The sequence below is a fragment of the Erinaceus europaeus genome, chromosome 12 (assembly GCF_950295315.1).
Source record: "Erinaceus europaeus chromosome 12, mEriEur2.1, whole genome shotgun sequence".
Lineage (NCBI taxonomy): Eukaryota > Metazoa > Chordata > Mammalia > Eulipotyphla > Erinaceidae > Erinaceus > Erinaceus europaeus.
In genome coordinates, this window is record NC_080173.1 from 41,885,525 (window position 1) to 41,904,914 (window position 19,390).

General features: G+C 39.8%; 1 protein-coding gene and 1 pseudogene across 10 annotated transcripts in view; both read right to left on the minus strand.

The window, feature by feature from the left end:
* The window catches only part of SPTSSB (serine palmitoyltransferase small subunit B), a 41,927-nt gene that overhangs the window by 16,510 nt on the left and 6,027 nt on the right, over positions 1 to 19,390 (minus strand). For 2 of the 10 annotated variants that reach the window (XM_060203291.1, XM_060203289.1), the window contains exon 2: positions 4,869 to 4,964. The exons of 1 other annotated variant lie outside the window; for it this stretch is intronic. Coding sequence is in view for 4 of the 9 variants with exons in the window: in XM_060203288.1 (XP_060059271.1) it covers positions 3,369 to 3,437 (69 nt within the window). In the remaining 5 variants the exon portion in view is untranslated. Of the gene's footprint in view, positions 1 to 3,368; positions 3,569 to 4,868; positions 4,965 to 7,748; positions 7,803 to 19,390 lie in introns of those variants that run through there. 7 more of the 10 variants (XM_060203288.1, XM_060203287.1, XM_060203285.1 and 4 more) reach the window with 7 other exon arrangements.
* Positions 10,456 to 18,723, minus strand: LOC103119410 (calnexin-like; annotated as a pseudogene).

The following is a 19,390-nucleotide window of genomic DNA, read 5'->3' on the forward strand; positions in this document are numbered from 1 at the left end:
GAATCAGGGCAGGAGCCCAGAAAAAAGTCAAAGTAAGCCAGAAACAACTAAAAAGTGAGGAAAATATCCAAACATTAATTGATGCATTAATTACAGGAGTGAGGAAATCTTTTGAGGAAAACACTATCAGGAATAGGAAAATAACCAATGAGACACTGAAAGAAAACACATGCTATCTTGAGGTAATTAGAGAACTGAAAGCTGAAATAACAGAGCTAAAAAGCCAGCTAGCAGAACAAGCTAATACTATAACTGAACAAGGTAAAAATAAAAATAGCTGAACTGAAGAAGAAAGCTTAGCAAAGGGAGAACAGAATAACAGAAGCAGAAAAAAGAATTGGCCGGACCAAAGATGAATTATAGAAAACAAAGAAGGAGGTAAAAGAGCTAAAAAAGAGATTGAGAGAAACTGAAAACAACAACAGAGACATATAGGATGATCTCAAAAGAAGTAACATTTATGGGAGTTCACAATTGGTCTGTAGGTGTCTATCTTTCTCTCCCCTTCTCTGTCTTTCTCTCCTCTCTCCATTTCTCTCTGTCCTATCCAACAATGATGGCATAAATAACAACAATAATAACTACAACAATAAACAACAAGGGCAACAAAAGGGAATAAATAAATATATAAAAAAAAGAAGTAACATTTGAATAACTGGCCTACCAGAGCAAGAGAGGAAGGGGAAGAAAACCTCCTAGAGGAAATAATAGAAGAAAACTTCCCAGACCTAAACAAAAGAAAGGACTTTAAAAATCAAGAATCCCAAAAAGTCCCAGACAGAATCAACCCTGATACAGCTTTCTGGTCCTATTCACAACTCTAACACCACCTTCCCAGCATGTTAGCTGTCAGGCTCAGGCAAAGATTAATAAAGTCATGTAGCTAAAATAGGCCTACTAGCTTTTTCCAAAATGGAGACCCCCAAATCTCATCTGCTCTATTCTTGCCTTTAAGTTCCTGATTATTAGACTATTTTTTCCTGCTTTGTATCTTTGTGATTTTTCAGTCACCAAGTTGCAGATGCTACCATGATACCAACTTGACTTCCTTGGGCAGATGACCTCACCAATTAACCTTGGGATCCCACCTCTCCAGAACTCTGCCCCAGTAGGGAAAGATAGAAGCAGACTGGGAGTATGGATCGACCTGCCAATGACCATGTTTAATGGAGAAGCAATTACAGAAGCCAACCTTCTACCTTCTGAACCTCATAATGACTCTGCATCTATACTTTCAGAAGGATAAAGAATAGGAAAGGTCTCAGTGGAGGGGATAAGATATGGGGTTCTGGTGGTGAGAATTGTGTGGAACTGCACTACTCTTACCCTATGGTCTTATTAAGTCAATAGAAAAGTAATAATTATGAAGATAGATAAAATATTTAAACATTTGATGCAGCAACTTCATCTCTTAAGACATTGTAGAAAAAAGATGTTTAAGAAACAGGTGTTCAGATAATAAATTTATTTTTTATGCCTCATTATCTACCTTCCTTTCCTACTCCATTACTATATATTTAACAAAAGTGGAGTGCAACTATATACAATTCAGAGTCCTGGCTATGCTATTATCTTTGTTAACAAATAAAGGAAAAGAAAGAGAATGCATTCCCTATGTGAACATTGGCCATCTCTACGGTCATTGTGAATAGTAGTTTTTGAAAGAAAAATATTTTCATTTTATCATATCCTTCTCTTAATTTATCTCCACTGGTTAACTAAATACTTATTAAAACATTTACTCTTATCTTGCAACAAAATTCTCCCAGACAAATATGCTTCTCCATCATCTAAATAAAAGATGATGGATGCTGAAACAGAAGCATACTTTAACCAGCATGGCCATAAATTAGATAGTATCTTGCAAAAGCAAGTCTGCCATTGCCACTTGTATCATGATTGGCCAGAGGTTTTTTATTATTTATTAAAAGGAAACTGACAAAAACCATAGTATAAGAGGGGTACAACTCCACACAATTCCCACCACCAGAACTCTGTATCCCATCCTCTCCCCTGATATCTTTCCTATTCTTTATCCCTCTGGGAATATGGACTAAGGGTCATTATGTGGTGCAGAAGGTGGAAGGTCTGGCTTCTTTAATTGCTTCCCTGCTGAACATGGGCATTGGCAGGGTAATCCATACTCCCAGCCTGCCTTTCTCTTTCACTAGTGGGGCGGGGTTCTGGGGAAGTGGGGCTCCAGGTCACATTGGTCTGGTCGTCAGCCCAGGAAAGTCCAGTTGTTATCGTGTTAGCATCTGGGATCTGGTAGATAAAAGAGTTAACATATAGAGCCAAAAAAAATTGGAGGAGGAGAAGGAGAGTAATCATGAGCCTAAACACTGGAAAATTTCTTATGAAGACTTGGGGGGGGTCATCTCTCTCTTGTAGATAGTAGTCCTATTTTAGTTAAATTCTAACAAGCCCATGGCTATACTAGTTTATTTTTGTTTTTTTCCTGAGTCTTACATCTGATATGCAGGTGGATCCAAGTTATTCTCTGGGGAGATGATGTCATGGCTAGAAAAAGGACCAGAAAGCTTTATCAGGGAAGAGAGTAGCTCCCAAACATGGGAAAGGTGTATAAATATTGTTGACTGTAAACCCCATCGATTTGATGTGATCTGGGGCCCATAGTCAGCCTATGTGACCTCTCATCCCTGTAGATCTGAGCTCACAGTCTATGGTCATGAGTAAGAACATTCCAAGATGCCCCAATTTCAGTACTCATATTCCTCAGGTGGAACAGAGAGTATATTGTCTAGCCTCCTTTCAAAGGATGGAACCTTCTCTACTGTTGTTGATCCACATTGAAGGCAAGGTCCTATGGGGACCCACAAGAGGTCTATTGTGTTGCTCCTGATAGAGATGATCAGTAACAATGGATAGAGGGATCTATTCTAGATCTAGGCCCATCATGTCTGTTTGAGAATCTCAGTACTTCCCGACTAGGGCCCCAGATGATGGGGTGGCCTGGTAGTGACTAAAGAGTCGTTGTTTAAGTATGCCAGTCTCTTGCCTTTATTCAACTTTTGTAGTCCTTACTTTGATAAGGTTAGCTTTGGAGTGACTGAGGGAAGTGTCATAGGAAGTAGGTGAGGAGGGTATCTAAGTCTCAGTAGACACTATTTCATTATGGTCTTTATGGTATTTTTCTAGGTCTTTCTACTTGCTTGCTGCATTTATTGACTTACTGCAGACTTTTGTGCACTTTTGCTTTCAGGTGTATGTTTTGCCCTAATTTATGGATACCTGTAAACATATGCTCTATCTCACAGGATCTGGTCTATATCTAGGTTTTGGGACTTTGTTAGGAAGTGAACCACCTGGAATGGAATTAGAGAATCCTATGAAAGGAAAAGTCTCACCCGAGTAATGAGGCTGAAAGGTTGACAATCCATGCCTGATGTCTCTGTACGAAGTCTGAAGTGAAGCATGCTGAGGTGGTACTCATTGCAATGCTTAGGTTGGGAACAGCAGATGCAACATCATTTGGTATGAATTGAGGTAGGCATGCAGGAAAATGATCCCCACCCTAGAGGTTCCTGGACTGGGGGAAATATAGGCTCTATAGAGGAAGTGGGAGGTTCCTGCTGTCTTAGGGTTTAAGAAGGCAATAAGTAGTTATTACTGTAATCACATTATTTGGCAATTGGGTTAACTTTGAAAAATCCCTTTGTTAGGATTTTCTGTATCATACACAACATCACCATATTTTTCATTTATTTATTTATTCATTCCCTTTTGTTGCCCTTATTGTTTTGTTGTTGTAGTTATTATTGTTATTATTGCTGTTGTTATTGTTGGATAGGACAGAGAGAAATGGAGAGAGGAGGGGAAGACAGAGAGGGGGAGATAAAGATAGACACCTGCAGACCTGCTTCACCACTTGTAAAGTGACTCCCCTGCAGATGGGATCCTTAAGCCAGTCCTTGGACTTTGTGCCATCTGTGCTTAACCTGCTGCACTACTGCTCGACTCCATAATTTATGTCCTTTGTCATTATTTGTATATAGCTGTGTCTTATAGAATAATGCCACTGGTTGCTTCTGTTCTCTCTGGTCTAAGCTTTTAAGAGAGTCAACATTTCAAAGACTCAGCCTATGGTCTGTGCATTAAAAAGTTTGAGATATTCTATCAATGTTTATCTCTCTCATATTAATTAAATAGTGATTTATATGACTACAAGTTAATAGGAGTGTACAAAAACACCATTCCTACCACCAAAAGACTGTGTCCCATCCCATCTACCCACCCCCCACCCACCCAGTGAAGCCGAACATCCACGCTCACCCTCAAACCAGAGATTTTTACTTTGGTGCCCTACTCCAAATCCTGCCCTACTCCAAATAAGTCAAATCCTGCTTGGAGTTTCCCATTCTGTTCTTTCTCATCTTCTGTTTATGAGTGGGATCATCCCATACTAGTCTTTGTCTTTCTTACTTAGCTCACTTAACATAATTCCTTCTAGCTCCATCCAAGATGGGTCAGAGAAGATGGGTTCATTGTGTAGCCAGAGTTTTTTTTTTTACCTTGGAGCCAAGAACTTGGTGCACATGCATGGTGGTCAGGAGGGAACAATCTATGAATCCCTTGAGAAGTTCGCAACTTTTGCATAGATTTTTTTTTCTTACATATGCTTCCAAGGCCCCTGGGATGTCTTTTCATTAAGAACAGCTATCTCAAGGCCTTGTTTCTAAGGCTTATTACCAATTTTTACTCCCTTGTATCACCTTAATGACATTATAATATCAAGTAAATAATAAATGTTTGCCATTTAAGTTAGAACAAGAAAATTCATTTTGTTAAAGATGCCATCTTGTGATCAGCTTCTATAGAGACTCCATGATATAATCAGAAGAATTCACCTGCCTGGATGGATCCAATTCTGGATTTTTTCCTCACTTTTACTCAGAATGATCCTGTGTGTGTTATATCTTCCCTCTGGGTTACAGTTTCTTCATCTGTGAAATAAAGATTTGAATTAAATAACAACAAAGATGTCTTCAAACTTTTAAAACAATTTTTCCATGTAAATGTTATTAACATTTTTTATTGCCACCAGGGTTACTACTGGTGGTCAGTGCCTGCTTGATGAATTCACCACCCACGTAACCACATATATTGTGAGACTATGTGAAAGCTTGGTAGAGCTTAGGGAAGCTCTCCCATCCTTGGATGGAGGTCTGGAAAGACACCCCACTTGTTAGCCTCTCTACTTATGAGCCAAGAGGGAAAAGTCTCCCAGACTCAGTTTCTCTTTGTTAGTCTCTCAAGCTCACAGAAAGCCTACAGGCCTCTCACACTTAGTTTCCCCTGCAAGCAGCAGGCCAAATGGCTGCCTGCTTTGGGGTTCACTCAAATTTCACACATCCACTTCACCGTTTGATCATAAAGGAGAACAAACTCTATCACACACCCCCAGCACCAGACAGTGAAAAAACCCTAACTTCTATTTCCTTGTGCTCTTTGATATCTATGATTTACATCAAGTTTTGTTTTTCTTTTCTCTACCTCACCTTACTGGTTTAACTCATATGCTTCTCTCAAATGCCTTTGGATAATTAACCTGCCTGCATCATGGAGAATAATCATTCTGACCTTTATGTATCGTATCAATTCTTGTCATACCAGCCCCCTACCACAGGGACAAGCTGACCTTTAAGAAACCTGTAACTTCTGACCTAATGTGAAAAGCGTTCTTTGTTTAACTCTATATATAAACATGTACCCATCTCCAAATAAATGAGTATTTGTACCAGAGTACTCCCCAAGTCCTCCTTTCTGAATCATGCGGTCCCTGAGAGCCAGTGAGGGAGGATCCGGTGACTTGCCCCCTGGCTGGATCCACTCCATGGGAGTGCCGGCAATATATTTTTTAAATTGATAGGATAGAGAGAAACTGAAAAGGGGAGCTAAGTAGGTGGGTAAGTGGATAGATAGATATACAGATAGATGATAGATAGATAGATAGATAGATAGATAGATAGATATAGATAGGCAAATACCTGCAGCCCTACTTCTCTGCTCATGAAGCTCTTCCCCACAGGTTGGGAAGGGAGCTTTAACTCAGGCTTTATATATGGTTATGTGTATGCTCAGCATGATGATATGCCACCACTAGCTTATTGAAGATTTGAGAATATTTTTTCCCATAAAATTGTAATGGTAATACATTAAGATAAGACAGGACACCTAGTAGTATTTTCAAATTTGTTTATTTTTTATGACACACAGACAGACATGAAAGAATACTACTCAGCCTGGAATTCTGGTAATACTAGGGATTGAATCTTGGACTTCTGGTCATCAGACATATAAATCCTGTATTATAACACATGGAATTATCTCTGTGGCCCTAGCTTTATTTTAAAAAATGTTATAGGATGTTATATTTTGAGCCAGACCATGGCTAGTGTTTTCCTAATGTACCCTGAAGACATCAAAGTGACACATTTCCATCTTGACCAGCATTGAGGAGAAGCCTGATATAGGGAGATAAGACTAAGAGACACTTCACTTGTGTCAGAGAAGTCTGCTTTTAATCTGCTGTATATATTTGTTTTCTGGGTGATGTTTTGTTCGTGGAAAATGCTATTGATATCCATGGATAAGAAAGAGGTTAGGGGGGAGTCGGGCGGTGGCGCAGTGGGTTAAGCGCACGTGGTGCAAAGCACAGGGACTGGCTTAAGGATCCCGGTTCCAGCCCCCGGCTTTCCACCTGCAGGGGAGTCGCTTCAGGGGCGGTGAAGCAGGTCTGCAGGTGTCTATCTTTCTCTCCCCTCTCTCTCTGTCTTCCCCTCCTCTCTCCATTTCTCTCTGTCCTATCCAACAACAAAGCAACGTCAACAATGGCAATAATAACCGCAACAAGGCTGCAACAACTAGGGCAACAAAAGGGGGAAAAAATGGCCTCCAGGAGCGGTGGATTCATGGTGCAGGCACTGAGCCCAGCAATAACCCTGGAGGAAGAAAAAAAAAAAAAGAAAGAGGTTAGGTTGATCAGTTAATTAAAAATTGTCAGACCAGCTTGAGGATCCCGGTTTGAGCCCCCGGCTCCCTACTTGCAGGGGTGTCGCTTCACAAGCAGTGAAGCAGGTCTGCAGGTATCTATCTCTCTCTACCCCTCTCTGTCTTCCCCTCCTCTCTCTTTTTCTCTTTGTCCTATCCAACAACAATGACATCAATAACAACAACACTAATAACTACAACAATAAAAACAAGGGCAACAACAGAGTATAAATAAATAAAGATAAAAAAGATTTAAAAATTGTCTTTGCTGATAAGTGGTTAAGAAAATTATGGCCCCATAAAGAATTTTGGTCTATACTCCAGAGATGACCAGAAGACTTTGAACTCCAATTCCATCAGGACCTAGAGAGAGGAGAAAAAAAAAATGGAAGGACACTCAGAAGTAATAGATGTGATACAGAAAGGAAGAGAAGTTAGAACCATAGAAAAAATGGGCAAATTATATATATATATATACATATATATATATATTAGAGAAATGCAAATCATAATCACAATGAGAATGAATGTGTATCAAAAAAGACTGAAAACACTTCATTGACAATAATATAGATACAATGCATCCCTGGTACAGTTGGTGAGAATGTAAATTTCTGTGGCCAATAAGGAAAATATTATATTGCTTAAAAGAAGTGAAAATAAGGGATGTAGGGATATGGTATTCTTGGTAGCTATTACCATGCATGAAGACCAAGGTTCAAGCCCCTGGTCCTCACCTGCAGGGGAATAGATGCACAAACAATGGAGCAGTGCTTCAGGAGTCTCTTTTTCTCTCTCCCCTCCCATCTATTTCTCTTTGTCTCTATCAAAGGAAAAATAATAAAGAATAAAAAATAAAAATAGAAATTGTAGGTAATTCAGCAATACCAGTTCTAAGCATTTATCTGAAAGACATGAAGATACTACTTCAAAAGGATATTTATACCTCTCTATATAACAGGCTATTCACATTAGCACTTTTCATCAAAGTCTAAACATGGATTCAACACAAATGCTGATCCATGGATAATGAAGCTGTGGTACATAGTTGATTGAGTACTTTTCGTTTATTGAAAGAGATGAAATTATGCTTTCTGTGACTAATAAATCACTTCAGGTGATATTAAAGGAAATAAAATAAGAAAGTGAAAGACGATTAACAAACATTTTCACTCATTTGTGAAATATAAATAGCTAAGGCAAACTATTTTTTTATTTCTTTGTTGGGGGATTAATGTTTTACAGTCAACAGTTAATACAATAATTTGTACATGCATAACATTTCCCAGCTTTCCATATAACAATACAACCTCCACTAGGTCCTCTGTCATCCTTTTCCAGGATCTGTACTCCCTCCTCCACCAGAGACTTTTACTTTGGTGCAATACACCAACTAAGGCAAACTATTAATAAATGGCAAAATCCAACAAAATTAACTCATAGGTTTGGTGAAAACTATAATTACTGGAGCAAAAGGAGGGAGAGATGAGTAAAGGATCTTTTTGATAGTGTCATTGAGAAATGACTCTAGAACTTCAGAGTAGTAAATCTTACATACACACACAGAACAGTAAATCTTATGAAATTCTATAGCATTGCAAACCCAAAAGTGAATAAAAGAAAATAAAAAATAAAAATTTCTGTCTGTGACAAAGCACTGGAGACAGAGCCAGAAGCTCAAAGGTCTATTGTCTATGCTGCCATTTATTATCTATGCTATATTAGACATCTCAGACAGTCTCTCTGAATTGTGAGCTCATATAAGAATAATGACATTTTATTCATAAGTTAGGTGTCAGAATTAAATATCACAGAGAGATAAGAGATGTACCCATATGTTATCAACTGTCCTGTAAATCATTACTTCCCCAGTGAAACAATCAAAACAGTGAAAGAAATAAACAGTTAAAAAGATCTGGATCCATAATCCCAGAGAGATAGAGAATGGGAAGGCTATCAGGGGAGGGGGTGGGATGTAGAGATCGGGTTATTGGAATTGTGCGGAATTGTACCCCTCTTATTCTATGGTTTTGTTAATGTCTCCTTTCTTAAATAAATAAATAAAAAGAAAAAAAAGATAAATAAGGGCCAGGCAGTGGCACACCTAGTTAAGTGCACACATTACAGTGTGCATGGACCTGGGTTCCAGCCCCTGGTCTCCACTTACAGGGAGGGGTAAAACTTCATGAGTGATGAAGCATGGCTGCGGGTGTCGCTCTGTCTCTTTCCCTCTCTATCTTTCCTCCCATCTCAGTTTATCTTTTTCTGTATCTAATAATAAAAATATTAAAGTATTTTTAAATGTTTAAGGTATGTTAAAATAATTAAACAAAATGCTGTTTTAGGCAGGGGGTACATAGCATAATGGTTATGCAAAGAACCTTTCATGACTGAGGCTCCAAAGTCCCAGGCTCAGTCCCCCACACCATCATAAACCAAGGCTGAGCAGTGCTCTGGTAAAAACAAATGAACAGACAAACAAATAAATGTTTTATAATTGATGAGGCACCATAAAGTTGAAGAGTGGGCTCTGTATTTTGACCTGGTCATTGTAGCAATTTTGTTCACTGAAATTAAGTTATACAATCAAATGTATAGTTAAGCCCAAGTTATGGCATGAAGTCATATGAGATACTTAATAGATTGCAGAGTACCAAGGAAGACTAAGGGTAGAACTTTGGAGATAAATTAAATTTCACTCTTCAGTTCAAAAACTCAGTTGTCAAATGGTAAGATGGGGATAAAAAAAAAACCTGTGGGGCTACTTTTTGAACATGACATTCTTATATATTTATGGAAGTATTGTGTAACAAATGAGCAAAGGAAACTACAGCTCTTGGCTTTCATACATAGGAAATTAGATGGGAACAGTCTGGAAAGTTCCCAGGGGAAAATGTCAAAATGTTGGGCAAAGGAGCAAGTCATTGAGATATTAAAAGATCTAACAAGTTTTAAATGGTATTGCAGATTGTCATGATTTGGAATTTTGTTTATTGGTTTTAGAGGAAAAACTCAGTGTGATAGTTCAGTGGTACAGCATAGGACTTACATGCCTAAGGCCCTCGTTTTGGTCCCAGGCATTCAGTACCAGAGTGATGCTCTGTTCTGCTCAAGCTCCAATAAACAAATGTTGAAAAAAAAAAAAAGTTGATTGAGGGGATGGAACTGTCTGGTAGAAATAGTGAGAATTCCATTAGGGCAAAAATTGTTTAAGTAGATATTAGTCAACATCCTCTCTCCCTCTCCCTCTCCCTCTCCCTCCCCCCCGCCTCTTTCTTTCATAGCACTGCTCTGCCCTGCCTTATGGTGGTGCTGGGGACTAAACCTGGGACCTTTGGTGCCTCAGGTATGAAAGTCTTTTTGCAGAACCATTATGCTGTTTCCTTAGCCCTAAGATCTTATTTCTACACTAGAATTCAACATCCTACTGGAGAATGATTTGCTTCAGTTCCCTTTTTTCCCTCCATCAATAATGGGTGTGAATTTTGAAGTTGTCAGATTAGAGTTTGCTGTTGTGTGATATTCAGCAAATTGTCTAACCTTTGAAACATCAGTTACATGGAGATGATTAGTTATTTCTCTGTTGTTCTGAGAATGACAAAATGTAACACCAGAAAAGATATTTAATTTACTTAGCAAGGGCTCAAAGATGATCCTTATTATCACAATTATTATTTGTTCCTTTGATTTTCTGCATGCATTTTATTATCTCTTGTAAACTACTCTTTCCAAGTGACTCTTCTGCTGTTGTCACACTCTGGGTTGATTTTTTCAGACAGAACTAGAAAAAGAGAGAACACACAGAGAGAGACAGAATGAAAGAGGCCACAGCACTGAAGCTTCCTCCTTAGTGTACTGACAGTTGAGCTTAAAACTGAGTGATCATGACAAAGAGAGGTAGCCCCACATGACACATGACTCTTACCCTTCAGACCTAATGATGTAAATGAGCATAAGGGTGACTTCCCTGAATCTGAATCTGAGAAAACTAGTGATGTGGCTGTAAGTTGTCACATCCCTGGTTTTGTGTTGCATCAGAGTTTCACTTCCTTCTAAATAACCTGTGGGACTACTTTTTGAACCAGATTATAACTGGATTTTCCTGCCTATCAAACTCAAAACTAGGCCAATCTAATTGATCTTTTTCTTTGTTTAAAGCTTTAGACATTTAGACAATAACACATTCTATTAAAAACTCAAGGACCAAGCTGACCTTTGTAGAGTGAATAAATTAGCCTTGAAAAATAAAAAAGAAATTGATGAATGAAATACTGGGGTCAGTTATAGATTATTTCTATGCCTGACATTTTTTCTTTTTAAAATTTTCTTTATTTATTTATTGGATAGACAGCCAGAAATCAAGAAGGAAAGGAGAGATAGAGAGGGAGAGAGACAGAGATACAACTGTAGCTCTGCTTCATCACTTGTGAAGCTCCCCTCCTGCAGGTGGAGACTGGGGGCTCGAACCCAGGTCTTGCTCACAGTAACGCATGTGCTCAGCCAGGTTCTCTACTGCCTGGCCCCTGATATTTTTTTCCATCAGGGAAGTGACCCTACACTAGTTTTATTTAAAATTATTCTTCTTAAATGAGTTAATAAAGGAGAAGTAACTTACCATTCTTAGGAGAAGATAAATAAACAAAAAAACCCAAATAAGGGAGTCGGGCTGTAGCGCAGGGGGTTAAGCGCAGGTGGCGCAAAGCACAAGGATCCCGGTTCGAACCCCGGCTCCCCACCTGCAGGGGAGTCGCTTCACAGGCGGTGAAGCAGGTCTGCAGGTGTCTATCTTTCTCTCCTCCTCTCTGTCTTCCCCTCCTCTTTCCATTTCTCTCTGTCTTATCCAACAACAACAACAACAATAATAACTACAACAGTAAAACAACAAGGGCAACAAAAGGGAATAAATAAAATAAATATAAAAAAAATTTTAAAAAACCCCAAACAAGTGACCCCCCCCATTGTTGGGGGACAAAAATCAAGCAAGTTCTCTCTGATAGAGAGAAGTATTAACGTGACCATAGGTTATTCACAGACTAGCATTTCCTGTCTTATTTAGAAAGTAATAAGAAGCTACATTTGATGAAATACAATGAAAATTCTGTCTAATAGACCCCTTTGTGGACCCCCATAGGACCTTGCTCTCAACTTGGGTCAAGAATGGTAGAGAAGGTTCCATCCTCTGAAGGAAAGATGGACAACATACTCTATGTTCCACCCAAGGAAGATGGGTCTTGAAATCGGGGCAGCTTAGAACATTCCTACTCATGACCATAGAATGTGAGCTCAGAGCTACAGGGATGCAGAGGTCACATAGGCTCCTAAGCTGAATATGGGCCCTAGATCACATCAAATTGATGGGGTTTACAGTCAATAATACTTAAACACCTTTCCCGTATTTGGGAGCTACTCTCTTCCTTGATCCAACTTTCTGGTCCTTTTTCCAGCCATGACATCATCTCCCCAGACAATAGCTTGTATCCACCTTCATATCATATTTCAGGCTCAGGGGAAAATAAAAACAACTTGTATAGTCATGAGCCCCTTGGAATATAACTAAAATAGGCCTACTAGCTATGTACAAAATGGAGACTTCCCAACTCTTTATCTGCACCATTCCAGCCTTTAGGTTCATGACTAGTCAACAACTTGTTTGGATTTATATGTTAACTCTCTTTTCAGCCACCAGATCCCAGATGCTACTATGATGCCAACCAGACTTCCCTGGACAGACAACCCCACCAATGTGTCTTAGAGCCCCACATTGGATCGACCTTCCTGTGGTGCACCCCGTAAGTACCCATTCATTGGGGAAACTGACGATCCTTCCCAGCTGACTGAATCCACATGGATCCCAGTCACTTTCAAAGCCATTTAACTGGCTACGGAAGAAGGGCAAACGCTAGAAGAAGAAGAAGAAGAAGAAGAGCTCCACTTCCCCAGAGCCACTCCCCACAAGGGAAAGAGAAACAGGCTGGGAGTATGGATTGACCCGCCAACACCCATGTTCAGCAGGGAAGCAATTACAGAAGGCAGACCTTGCACCTTCTGTATCCCACAATGACCTTGGGTCCATACTCTCAGAGAGTTAAAGAATAGGAAAGCTCTCAGGGGAGGGGCTGGGATACAGAGTTCTGTTGGTGGGGATTATGTGGAGTTGCACCCCTCTTTTCCTATGTTTTTGTCTGTTTCCTTTTTATAAATTGAAAAAAAAAAAGAAAATTTTGTCTAAAGGTCAGACATAAGAATCCTCTTATATAAGAAGGAAATTACTAGATTTTCAAAAGAAAAAAGATAACACAACACTCTGATTTAGATAAAATTTGCCTGCAAGTAAAATTTCTTATCGTTTCTTTCACCTTCTGCATCAGCGAACACTTACCACTGCTAACTGAGAATGGCTTTCTACAGAAATTATGTTTCAGAGCAGGGATGAGCTGGTAGTTTTGACTATCTGTGGAGAGATGCGGTTGAAAAACTGTTTTGCACATACCATACAGAAATTCTGTTCTTTCTCTATTTTTTCTAGTCATTTTAATTTTCTGATATTTATTTTCAACTTCTCTTTTTAATCTTTTTAGAGACCTTGCACGCAAAGTGGTATCTTTAGCTGAGATTTCCTAAAAAAACACCCTTTGTCTTATAAGGCAGGTAAAAGATCAACAGTGTGATATTTGATGGAAAAACTGTCAGCTAGGGAATTGCTATTCTATATTGGTAATGGTACTGAGCGATTTAATGTCCTGGAACTTTGCTAAAGAGTTTATTTGTATCACTTTATTCAGTTTACTTGACAACACTATAATGGAGGTGGTATTTCTACAAGCAGTTTATAAATGAAGAAACTGAGGTACTGGGACCTTTGAAAACTGCTTCAAAGACTTAGTTACTGAAGAGCACATAATTTTCCCTGATTATTAAATAATTTGTCCTGCTTTATATCTTAATGCTTTTCAGCCACCAAGTTGCATATGCTACCATGACACCAACATGACTTCCGTGGGCAGAGAACGTACTCTTGACCACTCTGCCAGACTGCCTCACTTTGCAAAGAGATCTGATCATAACCTAGCAAATTATCCGTTCACACATCCATGCACCCATCTCTCAGTCTCTCCAATTAAATAAATTCAAACAGAAGTTGAAAATATGAACTATAAATAAGACTGGTATGGCCATTCTTTGCAAGACACTTTCAAAAGAGGAGGAGGGACAGTCATTCAAGCATCCCCACTATATGAGAACATATAGTGGCATAGAACTGTGGGATACTCTGGGGACACAGATGGAAGCTTTGACACAGTCTAGAAGGAAGTGTCAGCACAGACAGGTCAGGAGGTCAACATAATCCTGTCATAACTGTGGGCTACAACTAGGGGCAGGTAATGAGTGCACCTCTAGAAAGAAAGATGCTTCAGGCAAAGTCCTCCTCTATGGTGTTCTCTCAGGGCTTGGAACAGGGTAGCTGCTCAGTTAATACCTATAGCATCAGATAATTAATTTGAATTTTCCATTGTAACTCCATGACCACAGGGAACTTTTACATTTACTCCTAACTTGACTCTGGAATTCTTATACAGCTGCTAAATAAATGGTCCCTTTTGCAAAAAAAAAAAAAAAGAAAAGAAAAAAAAAAAGAAAAAGTGCTGGGAAATTGTGCAGATGCAGTTGCATCTGCCATATTGTCCCCTCAGGCTATTGCTAGTCCTTGTGAGAGTTGGGACATTCTCGGGGAGCCGGTTCAGCCATGTTGTGCCCTCAGGGCATTGTCAGTTCCCCTTGCTAGTTGGAGTGCTTTGATTGGAGTGCTTTGGTTACTCCTTCCCCCTTCCCATTCCCATAAGAGTTATTATCCTACCCTGGAGTGCTATGGTTACTCCTCCCCCTTCTCATTCTCACAAGAGCTATTCCCATAAAAGCCCTTCTTCTTCCGCCCCTCACTCTCTTGCCAGCCTTTCACTTCTGTGATTAGACACAGGGAAGGTTGTTGTGCAAGGCAGCCATTTTTGCTACCTCCACGTGGCCCAAACTGCTGCTCTCTCACCCAACGCTGAGGTGCCAGCGCAAATAAAGGACTGTGTTTCCTTTCTGCTCCAAACCTCCTTTTTCTGCATCCCGCTGCCGCCGCGAGTGACACCTGTCTTGGGGTTTTTGTGAAGGAAGATAAAGTGTAATTTATAGTCTCCTCCACATTTATCTGGTCCAAACATAATCATAAGGCGTCTTGTCATGGAACTGATCCAGGTTGAGCTCTGAAGTTTTAGAAAGCGGCTTCACATAGGCACCACCATTCTATTCTACTTTGGAAATTCACTTCATACTGAACAATAATAGGCTTGGTGTCAAACAGGAAGGGCTTGTTCAGCTTAGCAGAGATGGCATGGTGCTTGGTCAGAGACATCAATACAAGTCCTTTATAGCCTGGAAGCTTGGTTTCCTTCATTTCATCCACTTCCCATTTTCCATCCTATTTGGAAATTTCATCATCAGTGTCATCTTTCTTAGCTTTGGATAAAATCCACCCTGAAAGAGTTCCTCTATCAAAGGAATCAGCAAAGTACACTTCCCCTGTAGGAATTGGAGCTTTGTAGGTGACCTTTGGAGATGGAGGAGTGCTGGCATCTGGTTTGGCTTTGGAGTCTTCCAACTCTTCAATGACATCATCAAGGTCATCCTCGATATCATGAGCCAGGACGGCAGTTGTTACGAGAGCCAAAAACACACACAGCAACCACTTTCCTCCCTTGATCTCAAGCCTCCTGGGACTTCTGGCGGTGCTCCCACCTGCTCCTGCCCGCACACCTGGCCCCGCGCTGCAGTGGAGACAGCAGCTGAGACGGATAGACTGTCATGTGCGGCAGAAGCAAAAGGCCTGGACTACAGGGGGAAACTTCATGGGCAGTGGAGCAGGGCTGCAGGTGTCTCTCCTTCTCTCTTTCCCTCTTTATTTATCCCTGCCTCTATTAAATGAAAGAAAGGAAGGAAGGAAGGAAGGAAGGAAGGAAGGAAGGAAGGAAGGAAGAGAGAAAGGAAAGAAAGAAGGAAGGAAGGAAGGAAGGAAGGAAGGAAGGAAGGAAGAAGGAAGGAAGAAAGGAAAGAAAGAAGGAAGAAAAAGTCTATGGCCATACCACTTTGAGTTCACCTGATTACATCTGATCTTGGAAAGATATAGAAAAGAAGGGGGGGAAATGTATTCATAATTCAATAGCCCTGGTGGCAAAAAGAAAAGTATATTTCATTGTATTTTCTCCATATCTTTTCTCCAAGCCCTTATTTTCTTCTTACTACATTACTGTTTATTTTTGTCATTTTGAAAATTTTATGACATTCTCTCTAGAATGTAAGTGGCTTAAAGGAAGGCAGTTTTGTCTGTTTTCTTTATTACTCATCTAGGGACTGGAACTCCTGCTTCAGAACACATACACAGTAAATACTGAATAAATGAACTGTTGGTTCTAGTAAAAAAAACGATACAAACATATAGTAACTATAACCAGGATAATACCTGTATATACTTATTTTATTAAAAACTGGTTGGGTATTTAAAATTATTTCCTAGAAATTTTCTAACTGGACAAACTGAGCCAACAAGATATATGCAAAAACTTCAGTGGTTGAAAATCACATGGAACTCATTTTCATCAGTATGGTATCCTTTTATAAACATAGACATAGAAGGGGAAACTTGTGATGATAAGAATGTAAAATCTTGGGTTGGCAAAATAGTTTGCTTGCATAGTGCATCCCTTTGCCATGTGTGCAATCCAAGTTTGAGCCCTTTCACATTGAAGGGAGCTTTGATGCTGTGGTCTCTTTCACCCTTTCTTTCTGCTTCTGTATTTATTTTTTAAAAAATGAATGGGAGCCAGGTGGTGGTGCATCTGGTTAAGCACACACATTACATTGTGCAAGGATCTAGGTTTAAGCCCCTTGTCCCCACCTGTAGGGAGAAAGCTTCACAAGTGGTGAAGCAGGGCTATAGGCATCTCTCTTTCTCTCTCTCCTCTTCTCTCAAGTTCTCTCTATCTCTATCAAATAATAAATAAGAAAAAGAATGGAAAATGTTGAGGTTTCCTATACAGGTAGACTCACTCAAATCCCTAAAACTCAGTTTGGCTCCAAAATGTAACATGTTTCTGGCAACAAGTTCTTGTACTACTTATCATCATGAATTTCAGAGACTCGCTAGTTTTATACCCCTATGGATCAGGCAATTTATTGGAACTCAAGATGTAAATATGAACAGGGGGTCATGCTAATTATTGAGGAACATCCTCAGTTCTTGAAATTGGCATGATCATAGGAGATGCTTCCTGGTAATGGTCTGTGTGTCTGCAGAAACTCAGTGACTCCTCTAGTTTTTTCTTCGAGATTTTACTTTGGAGTCCCAGCTTCTTCTGCTAGCGTTTTCCCAGGAGTCCCAGCTAGTGTTAGTGAAACCAGATTCGGCTAAGTGACAAACATGTACACACTTTCTGGTAACCTCCTTATCACACCCAATGGGGCCTCTATCAATAATTGACCTGAAAAGTTATAAAGAACTGATCTTACCTAGAATCAGGTAGAACAACTCATTTCACTGGGTTTAGATTTATTATAATAATTGAATACAAAAGGCCATGACATTGCAAAAAGTTCCACATAGGACTGCATTAATGATATTGATTTATTTCTAAACATATGAAAACTTGGACAGGTGTGAAGACATATGCAAATCACATAGTTGTGCCACTTATAATTATTTCATCTATTCAATGGGCTTTTGGAAAAAGCGTCATGTAACTTATTAGTCTAGTGCTACATGTGTTCTCAGGAACTTCCAAGTTTGAAATCCATTTGTTATTTTTAATACTTTGGATGACTTATTTTTTAATATTTTATTTTAATGAGGAAGTTACACAGAGAAAAAGACTGCTCAATTCTGCCTTATCTCATCTCTTATCTCATCTCTTCTTATCTTGAAATCTCATATAATATTTTGCATAGTTTTTTCTCTCTCCATCCTGGAGAACTTATTAAATAACTGTTTTGAGTCATTATTCACAAATCACAAACTCATCCATTTATGTTGGCTGGGTCCACTGCCCAGGAAGTCCAGGCCATTGTTTCCATGAGAGTCTCAGTGGGTTGACCCCAGACCCTCCCCTCCCCCCCGAGGGTTGAGATATGGCAGGTCCCTCCTGACCTCTGGAATTTATGACTTGAACCCCCGGACATGGGTGCCTCTATACACATGCCACCATTCTACTCTTTTTAAACAAAGACCATAAATTACTGTGTATGGCTAACCCAAAAACCGCCAGCAAACATCCTGATTGTTCAGCTGCCTCCCTTCCCCCTGCCCTAAAATGCCTGCAATCTACATCTGGAAAAAAAATATATACATTGTGAAGCTTGTGATCAAACCTTGTATGGTAACCTTTTACTTGTTCAAAATGTGACTATGCATTGTGTTGCTCTGTTTGGGTTAATGATTACTTCAACCTTCCCCCTGAGCAATGGGCATATTTGCCTGCTTTTTCCCTCAATAAACGAGTTGTTCCACTGAGGTTCTCCCAGAGCCAACTGTCTCTCTGAGCACTTTGTCCCCCTACCCCACAGAGTTACCCCAGGACTTCCAGGGGGCCACTCTGACCCTTCATCGCTGCTGGCTGGGGGGATGGGGTGAGCCTGCACATTTAGAACAAACAGTTCAATGGTTTTTAGTGTACTCATGTTTATGAAAGCACCAGTCAATTTTAGATCATTTTCAATATCCCCAGGCTACATATCTTGACTCCTTTATTAAGTCTCCATTTATTCTCTACTCCACCCTCTACTTCAGCCACCAATATACTGACTCCCTCTGTAAGTTTGCTTATTGTCAGTAAGTTCTATAAAATGGATCTTGTAGTATGTTATCTTCCTTAGAAAACATTTATTTGTGAGAGTCAGGGGGAGCAGAATACTGCTCTGGCATATGTAGAACTAGGGATAGAATCTATCTGGGGTCTCCCACATTCAAGCTCTTTAACTGCTCAGTCACCTCCCTGGTGGTTTTCTTTCATTCACCATAAACTTAAGTGCTGAAAATTGCCCCAATGCTCCATTCTATATCACACATTTTTTCCTTATCACTTTTTCTTTAATATTTGTTTTTCTTTTTTTCCCTTTTTTTAATTTAAGAAAGGATTAATGAACAAAACCATAGGGTAGGAGGGGTACAACTCCACACAATTCCCACCACCTAATCTCCATATACCACCCCCTCCCCTGATAGCTTCCCCATTCTCTATCCCTCTGGGAGCATGGACCCAGGGTCATTGAGGGTTGTAGAAGGTAGAAGGTCTGGCTTCTGTAATTGCTTCCCCGCTGAACATGGACGTTGACTGGTCGGTCCATA